This window comes from Apiospora kogelbergensis (genome assembly GCF_038363985.1).
Source record: "Apiospora kogelbergensis strain CBS 113332 chromosome Unknown utg000006l_segment0_segment0, whole genome shotgun sequence".
Lineage (NCBI taxonomy): Eukaryota > Fungi > Ascomycota > Sordariomycetes > Amphisphaeriales > Apiosporaceae > Apiospora > Apiospora kogelbergensis.
In genome coordinates this window covers 716745-732770 of record NW_027117423.1, presented here as the reverse complement: position 1 = coordinate 732770, position 16026 = coordinate 716745, and the positions used below count along the sequence as shown (strand labels likewise).

At 52.9% G+C, this 16026-nt stretch overlaps 8 protein-coding genes across 8 annotated transcripts; 5 read left to right on the top strand and 3 right to left on the bottom strand.

Moving 5' to 3' along the window:
* Positions 1-82: 82 nt before the first annotated feature.
* Positions 83-562, top strand: PG998_009049 (uncharacterized protein; the record flags this gene model as incomplete). The annotated part of the gene is made up of 1 exon (XM_066875865.1): positions 83-562. One exon carries the CDS (start codon positions 83-85, stop codon positions 560-562), a length of 480 nt encoding a protein of 159 aa, XP_066728021.1.
* Positions 563-2125: 1563 nt separating this feature from the next.
* Positions 2126-3013, top strand: PG998_009048 (uncharacterized protein; the record flags this gene model as incomplete). Its single annotated transcript, XM_066875864.1, has 1 exon — positions 2126-3013. The coding sequence occupies one exon, from the start codon at positions 2126-2128 to the stop codon at positions 3011-3013; it is 888 nt and encodes a 295-aa protein (XP_066728020.1).
* A 914-nt stretch (positions 3014-3927) lies between these two features.
* PG998_009047 (uncharacterized protein) lies at positions 3928-5321 on the top strand (the record flags this gene model as incomplete). The annotated part of the gene is given in 2 exon segments (XM_066875863.1): positions 3928-4335; positions 4353-5321. The coding sequence occupies 2 exon segments, from the start codon at positions 3928-3930 to the stop codon at positions 5319-5321; spliced, it is 1377 nt and encodes a 458-aa protein (XP_066728019.1).
* Positions 5322-5490: 169 nt separating this feature from the next.
* Positions 5491-7662, bottom strand: PG998_009046 (uncharacterized protein; the record flags this gene model as incomplete). Its single annotated transcript, XM_066875862.1, has 1 exon — positions 5491-7662. The coding sequence occupies one exon, from the start codon at positions 7660-7662 to the stop codon at positions 5491-5493; it is 2172 nt and encodes a 723-aa protein (XP_066728018.1).
* A 461-nt stretch (positions 7663-8123) lies between these two features.
* On the bottom strand, positions 8124-8832 carry PG998_009045 (uncharacterized protein; the record flags this gene model as incomplete). Its single annotated transcript, XM_066875861.1, has 2 exons — positions 8124-8564; positions 8614-8832. 2 exons carry the CDS (start codon positions 8830-8832, stop codon positions 8124-8126), a joined length of 660 nt encoding a protein of 219 aa, XP_066728017.1.
* Positions 8833-9840: 1008 nt separating this feature from the next.
* PG998_009044 (uncharacterized protein) lies at positions 9841-10872 on the top strand (the record flags this gene model as incomplete). The annotated part of the gene is made up of 1 exon (XM_066875860.1): positions 9841-10872. The coding sequence occupies one exon, from the start codon at positions 9841-9843 to the stop codon at positions 10870-10872; it is 1032 nt and encodes a 343-aa protein (XP_066728016.1).
* Positions 10873-11132: 260 nt separating this feature from the next.
* Positions 11133-12801, bottom strand: PG998_009043 (uncharacterized protein; the record flags this gene model as incomplete). The annotated part of the gene is made up of 7 exons (XM_066875859.1): positions 11133-11328; positions 11429-11518; positions 11611-11713; positions 11795-12134; positions 12193-12333; positions 12416-12524; positions 12596-12801. The coding sequence occupies 7 exons, from the start codon at positions 12799-12801 to the stop codon at positions 11133-11135; spliced, it is 1185 nt and encodes a 394-aa protein (XP_066728015.1).
* Positions 12802-15002: 2201 nt separating this feature from the next.
* Positions 15003-15906, top strand: PG998_009042 (uncharacterized protein; the record flags this gene model as incomplete). The annotated part of the gene is made up of 2 exons (XM_066875858.1): positions 15003-15023; positions 15535-15906. 2 exons carry the CDS (start codon positions 15003-15005, stop codon positions 15904-15906), a joined length of 393 nt encoding a protein of 130 aa, XP_066728014.1.
* Between the last annotated feature and the right edge of the window lie 120 nt (positions 15907-16026).

Sequence of the window (16026 nt, the reverse complement as noted above, 5' to 3'; positions counted from 1 at the left end):
ATTTGTGTCCCCTTCTCTTTGGAAGAAGGGAGCCTTACCCGGGCAGAATCTTGCGATGAGTATCGCACCGGGAATTGACAGCATGGGTCCACCGTCTGTGTCGATCGACTCCTTGACAAAGGCCACCTCCCGCACAGGCGTCGCAGTATCGAAGGCGCTATTTGGCTTGCTGGCTACGGCAACCTACGCGCCAAAGGAGGTCTACGATGTCGCCAAGGCCGTGTCGGACCTCTCAGCGATCCTCAACGGCCTCACAAGTCTGTGGGGCGGGCCTGAGTCGGGGAAGAGGACGAGGACGAAGAGGAAAGATAAACTCCAGAAGCGTAAGCTCGAGCGACAGACCGCATCCGTCGTGGAACGCATAGACATGCTGCACCGGGAGATCCAGGCCCTGATTGATCCCAGAAATGCGGCGGCCCGCCTGTTGTGGGCGGTACGGCGGAGCCGATGGCGCAAGCTTCTGCGACAAGTCGAAAGTTACAAGATCGGTACTTCTATGATAGATGAGATTGCCGATTTGGCATTCGATCTGAAAATAGATCTGAAGCAACTGGCGAAGTAAGTCTCTCGATATTTCTTGTGAGTAAATCATCATTGTTAGTCGTCTTGACTCACATGGTGCCCACAGTAAGCGTACGAGAAAACGCGAAGATGCCATTGCGACAAGGTGGCTCCGGACAGAAAACATGATCCAGGCCTGCCACAAATACATCAAAGTGATCTTGGCCAACTCTGATCACAAGCCACATCAGACTGGTAAAACCGAGTGTGAGGAAATTGACTCCTATCCGGGGGACATAAGGGATATCGAGTCGGATGCCAGTGAACATCAACCCGTGGAAGACTCTGCAGTTTGGCTCTATGAGCTGGTATTCTCCTCACTGGAAGAGAAACGCTGTCTGAATGAACTAGAAAAGAGCGCGAGAGAGCACGAAGGGGATAAAAACACCACAGTGGATGAAGCAAACAACCACGATACGCAATGTTCAGAACAGAACCATCGAATCCACTCGTTTATTCAAAGACAACTCAATGCCCGGGATGTTGTCAACGATCTCCTCTCCGAATGGACCCATCTGCCAAAGCGCGTCATAAATAAGGCGGTATTTCTCACACAAACAGATGACGACTCGGATTATGGCGACTCAGATTCGTCATCGGGGTCATCGGGGTCATCTTCGATTGTGTCAGTTGGTGGACTGGGAAATCCCAACGATAACCCAGACGACATTAGCCTCATAGATGTCCGCGGCCGCAAGTATAGAATCCCCTGGGACGTGGCAAAAACATGGCTGGTATGTATTCAATTTGGGTGGAACCTAGGCAGACAATAGTCATGCCATATCGGATTAACGCCTCAAGAGTTGCTAACCTGGTATCCCAAACAATAGGGCATGGAGGGATTCATCCACGATATCTTTTGTTACTCACAGTCTCTTTGGCCGCACGTCTTAAATGACCGGTACGACCTGGTGAGAAGGGACAATGCTATCCTGACGCCGCATGCCTACGAGAAGATCATTAAGCCCGGCGACTTCCTGCTCATGCGCATATGGCCACCAGATCCTAGCCTGCAGTCCCCTCTAATGACGACTCCGCCTGGAGTCCGCCCAGGAGGAATGCCTATGGGACCGCGTCCGCCAGGAGGGCCTCCTGTGTTCCCGCCTCCGGCAAGGGGAAGGACGCAAAGAGCCCCAAACTCGAGTCGTCCAGTCTATGTAGGCAACTAAAGCAATGATTTCCTTATTCAACCCAGCTCTGGAAGTGAATTTAGCACTAGTTGAGGTTTGGAAGCGACAGATGGCCGGTGACTGGTAGGGAGAGGACAAGAAGCTATGATACAAAGCAGGGGCTGAACGGTTTCCCATGGATTAGCATAGTGGCGTGCAGGGCAGCAGAATGTTCCGGTGAAGGAGAAAGTACCTCATCTAATATTGCTATGCGTCGAATGACGAATATTCTTATGTGACGCTGGGAGAGAGGTGTAACATGAATGGGATAAATATTTCCCGTAAGAGTTGGTGTAGCATCCACCCCCGCATGCGCTACAGCGGGTTGCCCGGATGTTGTTGGTAATCCCCCTCTGATTGTCATCATTTGAGAATAGCATAGCCAACTGCCCAGTATGGAGTATTCTCAAGAAACCGCTGCTTCTACAGCAGAAGCAACAAATACTGTGGTACCTACTTCAAATGGGCTTCCTCCTGAGACCGAACTAGCACGTCGCATATTAGAGACGTACAGCGGCATCGCACCCAAAGACGTCCCGGGCGTTATCTGCGAGATTGTAAGCTGTTTCCCTAAGTTCCTTGCGTCCTCTCTTGTACGTATATATCACTTACCGACAAGGTGCGAGCAAACAGCAAGCCAAGGCCTCTGTCATTTCCCCTATGGCTGCTTCCAGTTGTTCCAATTCCTGAACTTGGCGTCTACGCTTGCAGACACTCGCTACCAAGACGTCCTAGAGAGGCTGCGGGCACCGGATTCCACGGAAACCTTCCTGGATGTAGGTTGCGCGCTGGGCACCGTGGTGCGCCTGCTCGCCAGCCAGGGCGTGCCGGACGACCGGCTTTACGGGACCGACCTGCAAGCCGGGCTCCTGGACCTCGGCTACGAGCTTTTCGGGGATCGCACCTGGAGCCGAGCTACCTACGTGGCGGGCGATATGCTGGGCGAAGATCACAAGACAAGACTTGACGACAGGCTCGGGGGTAAAATCGATATCATCTATGCTTCGGCTTTCTTCCACCTGTTCGAGCGTGAGGGCCAACTCAAGGCCGCCAAGCGCATGGTCGGATTTCTCCGGCCAGAAAACCCAGGGGTCATGATCTTCGGGCAGAACCAGGGGCCCAAGATCAACGGATGGGAAAAGTATGTTCTAGACCCCAAAAGCTGGAAGGATCTCTGGGAGGAGGTGGGTCAGGCGACCGGTACCAGATGGAGAACTGAGATGGACGTTGACAGCAGTGATGAATGGAATCACGTTAGGTTTGGTGTCTATCGCGTGTTCTGATGCCAATTTCACTCGATATAAGGTAGAACATCGAGCCTTGGGGGCGGGGCTACGTAAGATTTCCGGGAGTTTTAATATGTGAATATGTGTTGTGGTATAATGCTGATTGGGTTTGACACCAATCTCCTGAAGGCATATGCCATTAGTAGGCAACCTTGCAAGTAGTTATTAAGTTCAGTGGCCTGTTCAGCCCACCCCGGATGTCGAGTCATGACAGCCCGCGCTACCCGAATCTGAAGACCCGCAATCTGGCAATGCCCCTGACGGAACTAGCGTACGTGCCGGCTCAGCCTCTGTACGAATCCGGCATGTTGCTAAGGTCAACCAGCTAGTAGCCGTATACCATCGATCCTAAGCTGGGTGCTTGGCTTGCGGAAGCCGGTAGTACCTACTTATTTGTGCAACAAGAATCTGATCGATCCTAAGTCTTGGTATATAAGGATCCTGTAATCAAATGTCGTGTTTAAGGTTCGCCAAACCCTTGCGGAACTTTCCTACAGTAGCAGCTGTAATACAATTCGAATGTTAATATAGCATCGACTCTTGGCAAAACCCAGTGACCAAGTTGCCGGTTGACGCTGCTATGGGCCATCCTGGGAAACAAAATTGCAAACAGTAAGACGTAGCGCGCCTCTGCATCCTTCGGCTCCCAGCCGGCCCCGACGGGTTCTGCATCGCAGATCCAGCCTACGTACGGGCTGGGTACGCTAGTCAAGCCCACTATACGACCCTTGCATCAGTGTTGATTGCGTAGTATATCATTTGTGACGAACTGCTCCCTACCAGCTACTTAGATAAAGCAATATCGTCCTAAAATCTCACCTCTCTTGCTTTTTTGTCCCACCACACTCTTTCAAACACTTTACCTGTCACTCGTTCAATCCGAATAATATTTACTTAATAATACCACCATAATGCGCTCCCTCACGACCCTGGCGCTCAGCGCCTCCCTGGCCTACGCCTACCCCGCGGCGCCCGGCTGCTGGTCCAAGCACGCCTTCGCCGCGTCGGACATCCTGCAGCGCGACGTGCTGGTGGTGGGCGGCGGCGCGACGGGCACCTTCGCCGCCGCCAAGCTCAAGGACGCCGGCAAGACGGTCGCCGTGGTCGAGCGCGCCGACCGCCTCGGCGGCCACGTCGACACCTTCTACGACCCGGCCTCGGGCTTGCCCGTCGACTACGGCGTCCAGGGCTACTTCAACAACAAGCAGACCCAGGACTTCTTCGCCAAGTTCGGCGTCGCCCTGACCACCGTCACCGGCTCCCCCTTCCCCCAGAAGGTCGCCGACTTCAGCAACGGCTTCATCGTGCCCAACGCCACCGTCCCCGGCCTGACCAGCTTCGCCCCCTGATGGCCAAGTACGCCCAGGTCCTCGCCACCAACTTCCCCTACCTCGGTAAGGGCACCTACGACCTGCCTGACCCGGTCCCGCAGGACTTGCTGTTGCCCTTTGGTGCCTTCGTCGCCAAGTACAACCTCACCGAGACCATCCCGCTGGTCTGGAGCTTCGCCCAGGGCGTCGGCAACCTCCTTGAGGCCAACACGCTGCACGTGCTCCAGAACTTTGGCCTTTCGCACGTCCTGGCCCTCCAGGGCGGCCTGCAGGTCGCTCAAGCCGGCAACCAGGTGGTCTACAACAAGGCCGCCGCCTTCCTGGGCGACGAGGCCCTGCTGTACAACAGCACCGTGCTCCAGCTCGCGCGCAGCGACGACGACGGCGTCACGGCCGTCATCAACACTGCCGCCGGCGCCAAGTTGGTCCACGCCAAGAAGCTGCTCGTCACCATCCCGCCCACGCTGGGCAACCTGGGCAAGTTCGACCTGGACACGACCGAGGAGACGCTGTTCGGCCAGTGGGCCAACGTGCCCTACTTCATCGGCGTGCTGGCCAAGACGGGCCTGACGGACCGGACTAGCTTCCTCAACGTCAACCTCAGCTCGGCCGACACCCTGCCCCGCGCCCCGCTCGTGTGGCGCATCGAGACCGTCGGCGTCCCGGGCTACCACATCACCAAGGTCATCGGCGAGAAGTCCTCGCAAGCTGCACAGCGCCTCGTGACCGACGCCGCCACCCGCATTGACCGTTCGCTTCAGACCACGGCCGCCACCGAGTTCGTCCGCTGGATGGAGCACGAGAACCTGCAGCTCCACGTTTCGCCCGAAGCGCTGAGCCAGGGCTTCTACAAGCAGCTGTATGGTTGCCAGGGCAAGCGCAGTACTTGGTACACGGGCAATGCTTGGGCCACGGACTACTCTTCGCTGTTATGGGCCTTCACTGAGGAGAGGATCTTGCCTTCTCTCCTCTAATTGGTTAGGTACTAATTGGTACTGAAGGCGTTCGGATCCTGGGTGTTCAATTAGCTTGAGTCTTAATAATTTTCAGTCTAGCTAGTTGCTCTCTATATCTCTTACAATGTTGCATATCAAAGTATAAATAGTACCTACTAATTCACAAAACTCATGAGATATACCCTTCTTAATGGATGGCAGCGTAACGAATGCCTGCTGAGATAGGAGGTATATAAAATGACTCAGAACCATCGACAGCAGTGCCTATCAAGCTGTAATGGCGGACATCGAACTCCTCGTCTTTGAGATCAATCATGCCCCGAATCCGTTCAAGTGTCCGGGACTTGTCCATGGATGGTTTGCCGAAGGCCCTAGGCAAGATTCCTGTGGGCTGGTCTTGCGACTCTACAGCCATAGTGAGATCTTTCCTTATTGGCTCCAGGAAATGATGTTTGGAATAACGAGCTATCCCCACGTTGGTAGCTTCGAAACCCCTCCCGCTTAATGGGCGTCCAACAAAGGCGATTGATTGCTCCGGAAAGGTGATAGAGTCAGTATTAGGAGATACGATGGTGACCAACAGTTCGTCGCCACGTCGAGACTTTGTTGGAACAGCCACTACAGCACCAGTACAAAGAAGAGCCAAACGAAAGCAAGTAGTTTCGTTTCGAACCAAAATGTCCTCATCGGGACCAGCAGAATGGAGCAATCTCGCCCAAGTCTTCAAGCGTGGTCCTACCGATGTAGTGGGTTCCCCCCTTTGGCGGAATATAACATTGGATAGGAACTTTGTGTAGAGTGAATCTATTGATTCGGCTCTTCGCTGTCGGAAAGCCGTTCTCTTTTTCATTGTAGACTCCGAATGATGAAAAGCATCCCCTCTATCCAACATTTCTGATGGATACCATTCGTTATAGGCTTGTAGATAGGGTAGCGATTGCCTGATGTATCGGCAGATTTCGGATTCAAAATGGTTATGGTGATCATCCGGTAGAAAGAATGCCGACGCTTCACGTGCTAGTGCCTCGACATCTGAAAGCTCGATCCACCTGCCTGGTATCAGCCCGCTCAGTTTTTCGATTCGCTTTGGGTCCATTTGGGAGAATGGTAAGACCAGGATTTCATTTGGGATACGCGGACTTCCATTGTGTCGTTGAGGACTTAGTATAGTCTTTTCCATGTGTTGCACTAGATTGTTCGTTATGACATTCCAGTCCGGTACCCACGAGGGAAGAATAGAACGAACAGATGAGTGTGACTGGATGGATGACTCCGGATTCGCAGCTTGGTAAGACAATAGGTCTGCCAAAAGGATATCGCCGCGATCGAGCAACTGGTAAGCTACTGACGCGTATAGCGACCAGACCGGTACGTCGTAATCCATCGAAATGATATTATCCCATTCCTGGCGGTCGTCCGCAATGCCCATCAGGGAGTAGAAGAAGTCCCTGGGATCAGTGACATGCGATCCAGTCCTTGCACGTATCAGATTCCTCATGGTGTTTTGTCCTTTGCCATTCATCGCCATGTCCATCTTCAGAAAAGCCTGTATCTTTTCTTTCCGGGATTGTAGCATTGGTTCCGTTCTGGCATTTTCCAATGCTACTACTTCTGCCACATCAGACCACCGAGCCAAAGATTGCCCGCACTGGATACGAGGGTCTACAGAGAGAACAAGCTCTTGAAACACCCACGCTCTGGTGAACCAATCACTTGAGCAAATTTCATCGACCGCTTTTCCTAGTCGTATGTAGAAATCTGGGTTCGTGTATGGCCTGCCTTGTTCAGATTCAGCATCAGAGCTAGATGACGAGTCGATGCTCGGATTTGACAAGGGCCTTAAGCCTGAGTCATAGTTGGTGCGGTCCATAGTTTGCAAACTCAGCCTTTTGAGGTTCTTGGACGCGATGTGCTCGAATAGGCACTGTCCATTTGGTTGCAATGGACCAAGATAAATGATGGTGCTGGCCGCCCTGCGGTAGATGTCTCCCATAATTCGGACTTGGTGGCTTCGCTCATGGTTGTCTTGCTGATTGATACACAGCGCATCTGCCCACATCAGCGAAACGATTGATGGATGGCGGATGTCACGCAGAGCCTGGGCTAGGTTGGCAGTGATCTGGACCTGACACCCACTGATATGAATGGAGCCTGATTGAATGGAATCGCCCCAGACATAGGACAAAGCAGTGTAATGATGAGTTACATTACTGATGACCTCCTCTAGTGTGGTGGTCATCAGATATCCCTGAAGAGGATCGACATGGTCGGCTGCAGGCTCAAGCTCTAGCAGTCGTATGCTGTCGGGACGAGAGAGCGTGGAGTAGATATGCGACCATGGTTTTGGGGTTGAGTCCATCGTCATGCGTAGCTTGCATATGTATGCTGTTTGAAAGACGTCGATTCTTTGTGCCAGATAATTTGAAATGCCCGCAAGTAGAAAGATCAGGGGACGGAAGAACACTCGAGAGCGGGGAAAGCAGCGGTGTAAACGTTGCAGATGTCTATGAGACATCAATCAGACTCATCAACTTACCTCGATTCTGCGTCGTTGACAAAGTACGAAGCTTCTACGGCCATAGAATACAGCTAAATGTATCGGCGCAGCATCAGAAGCCCGAGTTGGAAGGATTGATGGAATCTGTATTGTTAAAATTCATCTCCGACTTCATCTGTGGCGCATTGAGTAGGAGCCCTGTAGAGACTGGTACTCTGGGGCTTGCTTTTTTATTCACTGCTGATCTAACAAATTGACGTGACACAGGGAAGTTTCTCTACATCTTCTTCGAATGGCGAGCTTGGTTGGCCCGTACCAGGTTGTTACACCATCTCAGTAACACCCACGCCCAAGTCCATCTCAGGCATCGATAAGCTTCGTTGATCTGCCGTAGTAGAGGGCACCACGCTCATGACGCTAGAATGCCGCTCCTTGGCTTCGCGCAGCGTATCTGTGTGCGACGTATTGATCATATTGATGATCCTGCTGTCACTTCGCATGAGCTGTGCCAGAGAGTCATCGGAATCGAATGGCGTCGGACCCTGCTTGGCCTCGATGTACGCCAGGAGGCGAAGGGTCAGCTGGTTTTGGTAGGTCCCCACGCGCTCCTCGAGGCTCTTGATTTTGTCCGCATTCCATACGGAGGCGATGGCTTGGCCGATACTGGCCCATGCGGACCCCTTTTCGTCGGGCTGCACACTGTTGAGGAGGTCGATGAGCTCTTGTGTGGTGTTATCGCAGTCCAATATCAGTTGGTCCAAAGCCTTGGCGCTGTTAGTCTCACATGTTTCTCTGCGGCACTGCGATACTTACTTTCTGATGTTCATGGACCGAGTTCGTGGCGTCTCGAGGAGGTTGCGGTCGCTGCTTGAAGGTGGAACTGAGACCCCGCAAGTCGACGGCCGTGTTCTTGAACGCCGTCTGCGACACGGGCGGTTGGCGGTTTTCCTGGTATTCTCTTATCAGATTGCGCGCAATGTCGAAGAACTGTGTCGCCGCTGCTGCGACTCCGAGTGCTGTAACAGGCTCCATCGATATATTCACGAGAGGGGCACTCCACGTATTCGTAGATGGATAATCCCAGAAGATGCCTACGTGTCGGGCCTATTGGAGCAAATCTACGGTGATTGGCAGACATTGATGGAGACGACAAGAATGAAAGATTCAAAGCCATATATCTAGAGTGAGAGAGCACATCTCACCGCCACTAGTTGCCTCGTAGCCTGCATTCATTGCCTTTTGGGCGAACTGGTTGCAACTGGTCGCTTGCATCATGACGCTGCGTTGCGAGGCGTATCTTGATGGTTAGTCCTAGATCAAGCCACAGGATTCTAAATCCCCGAGTCTGCCTATCTGTTCAAACAATCGTGCATAAACTTGAAATAGGCCGATCGTGGTTTCCAATGAGACGATGGTACTGCGCAAGCCCATCTCACCACAGCCAATCAGCATGGTTATGTAATCACGACTTCGTCATTCTGCCGCCCGGTGTGGCGTCGCCATCATATGAGATTCCCTGTATTGCAATACTACCTTCCATTTGCACGTGCTCAAGATGCCCTGTAGAGGAGGGAGCTGCTGCCTCAGCCTGCATTGCACAGCCACGCAACGAGAAGGATCAAATCAAGCAGAGTCCATCGCCCACACGCTGCTAGAACTGCCCAAAGTCCTCGTCCAGGTCTCTGATTCAATTGGTCTGAGAAATTACAACACATGAAGTATGTCTCCCAATCAACCATCCCGGGAATGTCTGAACAAATGAACCACCCTCAAGTTTAGTCCTGAGCATTTGGGTAGGGGCCATGATGAGCAACCAACTATGCGTGCGACGCCCTGGGCCCGTAGAGCCCTAGCCGCTAGCCCCTAATCAGTTTGAGACCCCCTGGAGACAACGTCTTCCAGCGCCCGTTGCCCCACTTTCCCGGTCAATTAGCACCAATAGTTGAATTTTTAGCGACACCCCTAACAACTCGCAGAGGAACTTCCTTATCACACTCTTTTGCCATCCTTAACGCATGATACGCATGCATCTGTACCGCAATGGCCGACCCGGGCAACACATCGTATTGGCCAGCGGGCTGGGACCGAGAGAGGCTACTCAACTCGCAAGCGACGGGTGAGCTGGATGGTCTCTCAGGCGAGCAGGCCGCCGCCATCCGCGCGGGGATGGTCGCCGAGATCGGCGAACCGGCCTACCAGGAAATACTGGCCGAGATGGGCCGAAGGAAGTTCCTGGCGGACAAGGATGAACAACGCAAGGGCACTCAGGCACCAACTGAACCTCCGTTTATGGAAACGATGCGGCTCTACGAGGCACGGGGAAACCAGCCTTGGGACCCTGGGGTTTTGTCGTATACAAGAGCCCAGAAATTCTTGATGAAGCGGCTTGGAAGGCGTGCAAGCAGCGTTTTGCCCAGATACTCGATGAAACAGTCGATGAGTTCCGGGGGTACCCGGGGTTGGACCAAGTCATGGAGAGGATGCGGATCGAGTGGGTCGAAGACCTGGGAGTTGCGGATTCGGGCTGTGCGGCCGTCGCCCGGTAAGTCTATCGAGTATCCGGCTGAATCCTACTGGTTAAGCCCTTTTACTTATCCTACTTTTGTCGCCGTCCACTATAGGATTGCGTCCCGCGATAAAAAGTTAAACGGCGGTGAGCCTATGCTGTGGTCATCAAGTCCCGACCCTGGCATGCACCACAGTTTCTGCCTCTACATCACACCGTCATCGCTACATTCAATCCTGCATTCGCCGCTCCCCTCTTCCGTACCGCCGCGCAGCAATGAGAGGAAGGAAGTCCCCTTCGTGCTAGCCGTATCGGCGCAAGCTGCAGTCGGTGGGGAAGAAGTCAGTGGTGGGCAGTCCGAGACAGGCGAAAGCCCATGGCGAGGCTTTTTCAACATCGGTGTCGAGTCTCTGCTCACGTCTTTATTCCCTATAGTCGCGGATGACATGATGTCACCCAACACTATTGGCTGTCACATCCGGGGCGAGGACGTCTGGATGGACCCCCTACCGGTTCGGGGTATTCAAGCCTGGGCTTGGCTTCGGCACCTGGGACGGTCGGGTTAGACGACCCGGAACTTGATATGGGAAACCAACTGGTTTACAATTGAAAGATAGACAACACCCTTACAGCTAGACACTTTTACGTCAAAGATGAAGTGGCTCTTAGACCCTTGATTGAAAAGCCACCTGTCCTATGACAGTACGCCCATTACCCCTATCCGTACCACTGAGCTTTGTCTTTTACAGCAGCGCCATTTGCTCGCCACTGAAGTACCTCATCTGGTAGATAGCAGATTTTAAAGCTACCTCACACAATAACCTCATTAGTCGTAAAAGTAGCATAGCTCGCTTGACGTCGTAGACGCCACCTGCCCAATCGTAGTGGAAGGCCCGGCGTAACCCATGTCAATGACATCGTCTAGAGTAGTCAGGCGCGAGAGAGGATTGTTGTCCCACGTGATGTGGCCAAGCCTGCCATCATCCATCTGGTAGTTCCTGACTTCGGGATCCATAGCTTGCCTGTGGTACTATTGGGTTAGCTTCCCAACCCCGTCCACGCCACGCCTCAGCTTTGGATAGCACACGCAAATGCATTAGGGATATCTGCGGAAGAACTCACCACAATGCCCACATCCGATCCATCATGGAATGATGGGTCCAGAAAGCTGGATCAGCTGGGGATATGTATAAGTCGCCACCGGGATCGCCACTTGATAAAGAGAGAGCATGTTAGCACGTTCCTTCCATCATATAAAATGATCGATTGAAGGGGACACCCATCTCCTTATAAGATCGTCTTACTTGATGACATAGTGAGCTCCGCCATGAGGGCCAAGCTCGGCAGTATTAGGGACGCCCTCAGACAGAGTACGGTATTCCGTCACATTAGACTTTGAAAGTAGACCTAGCAACTGAACTCAGCAACACGATACATCTTTCTCGGGAAAACCCATGTTCAGAGTCAGCCATCATGACCTATACATACCCAGAACCGTCGTATAGTTAGCGTAGCGCTGATTGAGTGCGGGCCCTACGTCGCGCTTCAGGCCGCGTGGGTTATATCCCAGTCCGCCGTCTGGACCTGGCTCGACGCCATCGACACCCCCCACGGGACCCAGGTTGACGGTCATGTTGGCAAAGGGGCCTGTCCGAACGTAACCGCCACCGAGCCCGGGCGCCAGCTGGATGGGGCTGCCACCGGGTGGTAGGATGACGGAGCCATTGTGTCCGGGTATGTACTCGCCGTTGCCGCCTAGGCTGTAAGGGTCGCCGTTGAAGATGGGCGAGTCTTGAGGCGCATCGGCGTACTTGGGCCAGTCCCAGTACTGGTGGGGCACGGACGGTTGGTTAACTGGAAGTCGAGAAGGATTGTGCGTGGCTTACCGGTTGGTATCCCTTGTACCCACACTCGTCCCGTAGAGCCTTCTCGTAGAGGTAGACGAACCACCGATGCCAGTGCTGGAAGTTTCCCGTGTAATGGATGTCCAGAGTACGCTGGATGTGGACCAACACAAAATCGTCGAACTATGTTTCCCGGCGGGTATTAAATACCAATGTCTTGGGATTATAACAGGGAAGATGACCTGTGTATATAAATATTGCTTACTCTCGATCGAGTGCCGGCTGACACACTGGCAGGTGTTCGCGCTGGGAGAGCCTGCAAGCACTTCACGGCGTTCACATAGTCGAGTCTCTCGGACTTGGAGAGTGAACCGCTAAGTGGGCAATGTCAGCAGTACGCTCGAGACAATATATGCGGGAACATGTGTGCGGGCAGAACGCTTACTATTCACGACGGTAGACGATATTCTCCGTTGTGCAGCCATCTTGGCCCAGGGACGCTCGGTGCTTCACCTTGATCGTGTTGATGAGCCGGTCTACGTTAGTCTTCACGCCGTCGTCATTTCTGAGCTTGGGCAGGGAGTTGCAGCCAATAGCTCCAGACAGTACTGTCAGCAAGAAGGCCGGGGTTGCGTACTTAAAGGCTTTCATATTGACTCGGAAGGAAGAGCAAAACACTACAGCAGCCTGAAGAATAATCAGTAGGGACCTATCTATCGCCCTTTTCGATCAACTTGGAGCCTTTATATGTTTCTCTCCCCACGGCCAACCTATGCCTCGGGCTCTATCTGTTCTCATGCTTTGGTCTTGTTGGGCGCCAAGCACCATCTTCTCCAGCATTTCGTACTCCGGCCTGCTTACGGATTACACAGCAGATTCGATCGGGCACTATCGCTCGTTTTCGTGCCAGATGCATCTCTCGTCAGCCAGTAAGACGTTTTCACCGCGATGGAGATATAGCGGGGTAGCTTATTCTACGCACTGCGCCATTTGTCAATTGGTATCTGACTTGCATGTAGCGGCACACGCTGTCATGTTGAACCTTTCCGTGTGGTTGGCGAACACTTTGGAATGGTATGGCCTGCGGGGAAAGCAAACAGACTAGAATAGCTTGAGATACTCTCTAGGAAATGATAGGGATGGTGATAAGCGGTGCTGACTGATGGCCAGAGAAGAAGATTCTTTTTCCTCTTCGGTTCGATGTCATGGTGTGAGCCCAACCGGAACGAATCAGAGCAAAATATCTCAGCCCCTTCTCGCCCCGTGGAGTCCCGAAACTTGGCGACACCGTGTCCCAAAAAGCATTATGAAGTCGAAGCTGACCTAATTACCATTTGACATCTTTGAACCGCGTCAAAGTCCGTCGCAATACTACTGGTAGGATGAGCCCAGATCGCTTATGATGAGCTATTCTCACGGAGTCGCCTGCAATGCGTTGCAGCCAAGTCGGTAGGGTGTGTCAGCCTCGGCCCCGATTCGAGAGCTAGTCCACACCGGCCTGTTAGGCGGTCTCAAGCTCGGAATCACCCCGCCGGAAAGCTTTCGCCCATGTTATCAATGCGGTGGACAACACGCCTGCCAGCCATTATGATGTGAGCTAATAGAATCAGGTAGGATGCGGGACATACACGAAATGTCGACCAATGGGCCGACATGCCGAAGTTTATATATCACATTATCGGTGATGCGATTGGTCCAGCGAAATACTATCAGGGCCTTCGTCTCCGAGTCAATGGTCCCTAGTCTCAGCTTTAGAGTGTTTAGGCATTGGATTTGTTGTAAAACTGGAACGTTTTCGCTTGGCTCTGGACAAGCTCCTGCAAGGGACCTGGCGGTGCATTCGATGCCACATGCCAATTACCACTACTACCCCTTAACGGACGCTATGTGATTCATACGACCTGGCTGCAGGCTGGTCGTTGGCCGCAGTAATAAGGGGTAAACAACAGGACCGCGTGGAAGGGCCTGCGCCCGCACCCTGTCGTCTCTGTTTATCGCTTCCTCTAAGTAGGTGTGACGACTTTGAAGTAGGGTAGCATCGTCCCGTTGCCGTGCATATATATACTTCGGTGGAAAACAACTCTCCGGGATTGGTGAAACACAGCACAATGTTGAAATATTGGTTTCGAGACTCAGCCAGAAGGTAATCTCTTCCTGCCACGCCAACCCTTTATTTCTGCTAATATCTATCTATGTCGTTGTTCAATTATTGTCTGCTGTACTGGACTTGGTGTTGGATCAACGTTTCCGAGAAAGTGCGGATAAAGAGGGTCATCGCCCAGTATCGCCCACACAGGGGCAAGCAGATCCTGGGGGGCTGCTGGGGCGATTGGAGCATGAGCAGGGGTAAGTAGCAAACTGCCAGTGCATCAACAACGGACTCTGCTACCGGTAAAGGCTTGTTATTGCCAGCCTTATAGAATCCCCAACTCATCTCGGACCTGCAGCAATTAAGATTCAGGGCCGGCATTGGAAATCGCGGTCTTGCTTTTTCTCGTTTTCGCAAATTCCTTCAGATGGGGTAAGATCAACTGGGATCCAGGTCCCCCTGCTTAGGGTGTTCAATCACAGCAATGGCAAGGGTTGCGACTTGCCGACATCCCGCCTAATGAAAAGACCCCTGTCCGCACATGTTGTTAGAATTGCGACCGTATGCAGCAGCAGCAGTAGTAGAGCCAACACCGAACTTATGAACCCGTTTTCTCTGTCGGCTGTGCTCAGCAAATTGTGTAATTCGCGACCGTGGCGAACGAGGCAAGCTTCTCGATGACAGGTTGCTATAGCGCTGGCTGCCATTGAGGTACCATCAATGATAGCGTTGCTGCGGTCGATGCAGATGTTTCATGACCATCATGTCCTATCAAGCGTCAAACGTATGTATCTAGCACGTTTCGGTAAAGCCGAAAATGCTGTCGCATGTCGCATTGACACTTGGTCCTCTCTCGCTAATGCAGCTCAACACGGCAATTCAGAGAAACGTTCACCTCCTTACCTGCAGGCACGCGTTTATTTGCTGCGAGCCGCCAAAAAGGGTGTTGCGAGTGGAGTGCTGGACACCCAGGCCAGGCGCACAACATCAACATCCCCCGCCCCTGACTTCGAGCAGGGGGGAATTGGCTATGTATTGTTCTCAGTCTTCACGGCTTGATAGATCGGACTGCCTCACCCCGTGCCCCGGCTACTACCACACGCGACTTCACACTCAGGCGCCCGCGCTTTACATAGAGGTGCATTTGAGCTAGCAGAAGCAACTATGTGGTATTCGACGTGGAACTATCGATCAATCTTGGTTGCCTGCGTTCGTTGAAAAGCAATCAATAGCCCCTCCCAGCCTTGCATCATCATAACACCGCGTATCTTGTTTTCTTCCTACCTAAATATTAGCTTAATGTTAACGAGCCGCTCTGTTGGTTTCCACTCTCTGTCCCGTCATCTGGTCCCATACCGCCCGCTCCCGACGACATTATCGCAACCAAGTCATCCACCCATGCCGGTGGCGCCGCTCCTTCTCCATCCGAACGTCTGTATAGAAGAGGGACCGTCGATGTTGCGTCCGACACTATGCCGTCTACATACGGTGTAGAGACCTTCCTACCTCTACCATCGGGCTACGACGTCAACTTTGCCTATCCGCAGCGGCGGGGCAATGTCGAGATCTACTGGGTGACGGGCGTGGGAAACCTTTTTGATGGCTGTATTGCTCGGCCAACGGCTGTATACCAAGGCCGTGTTTTCCAAGGGGCTGCAGATGGATGATGGTAAGATGAGGCTTCTTCGCGAGTTCATGTTGTCAAACTGGGACTGACTATAGTGACAGGCTTGCTCGTTTTCGCGTGGGTATGTGCTGAACAGCTCAACACATCTGGAGATGCTCCG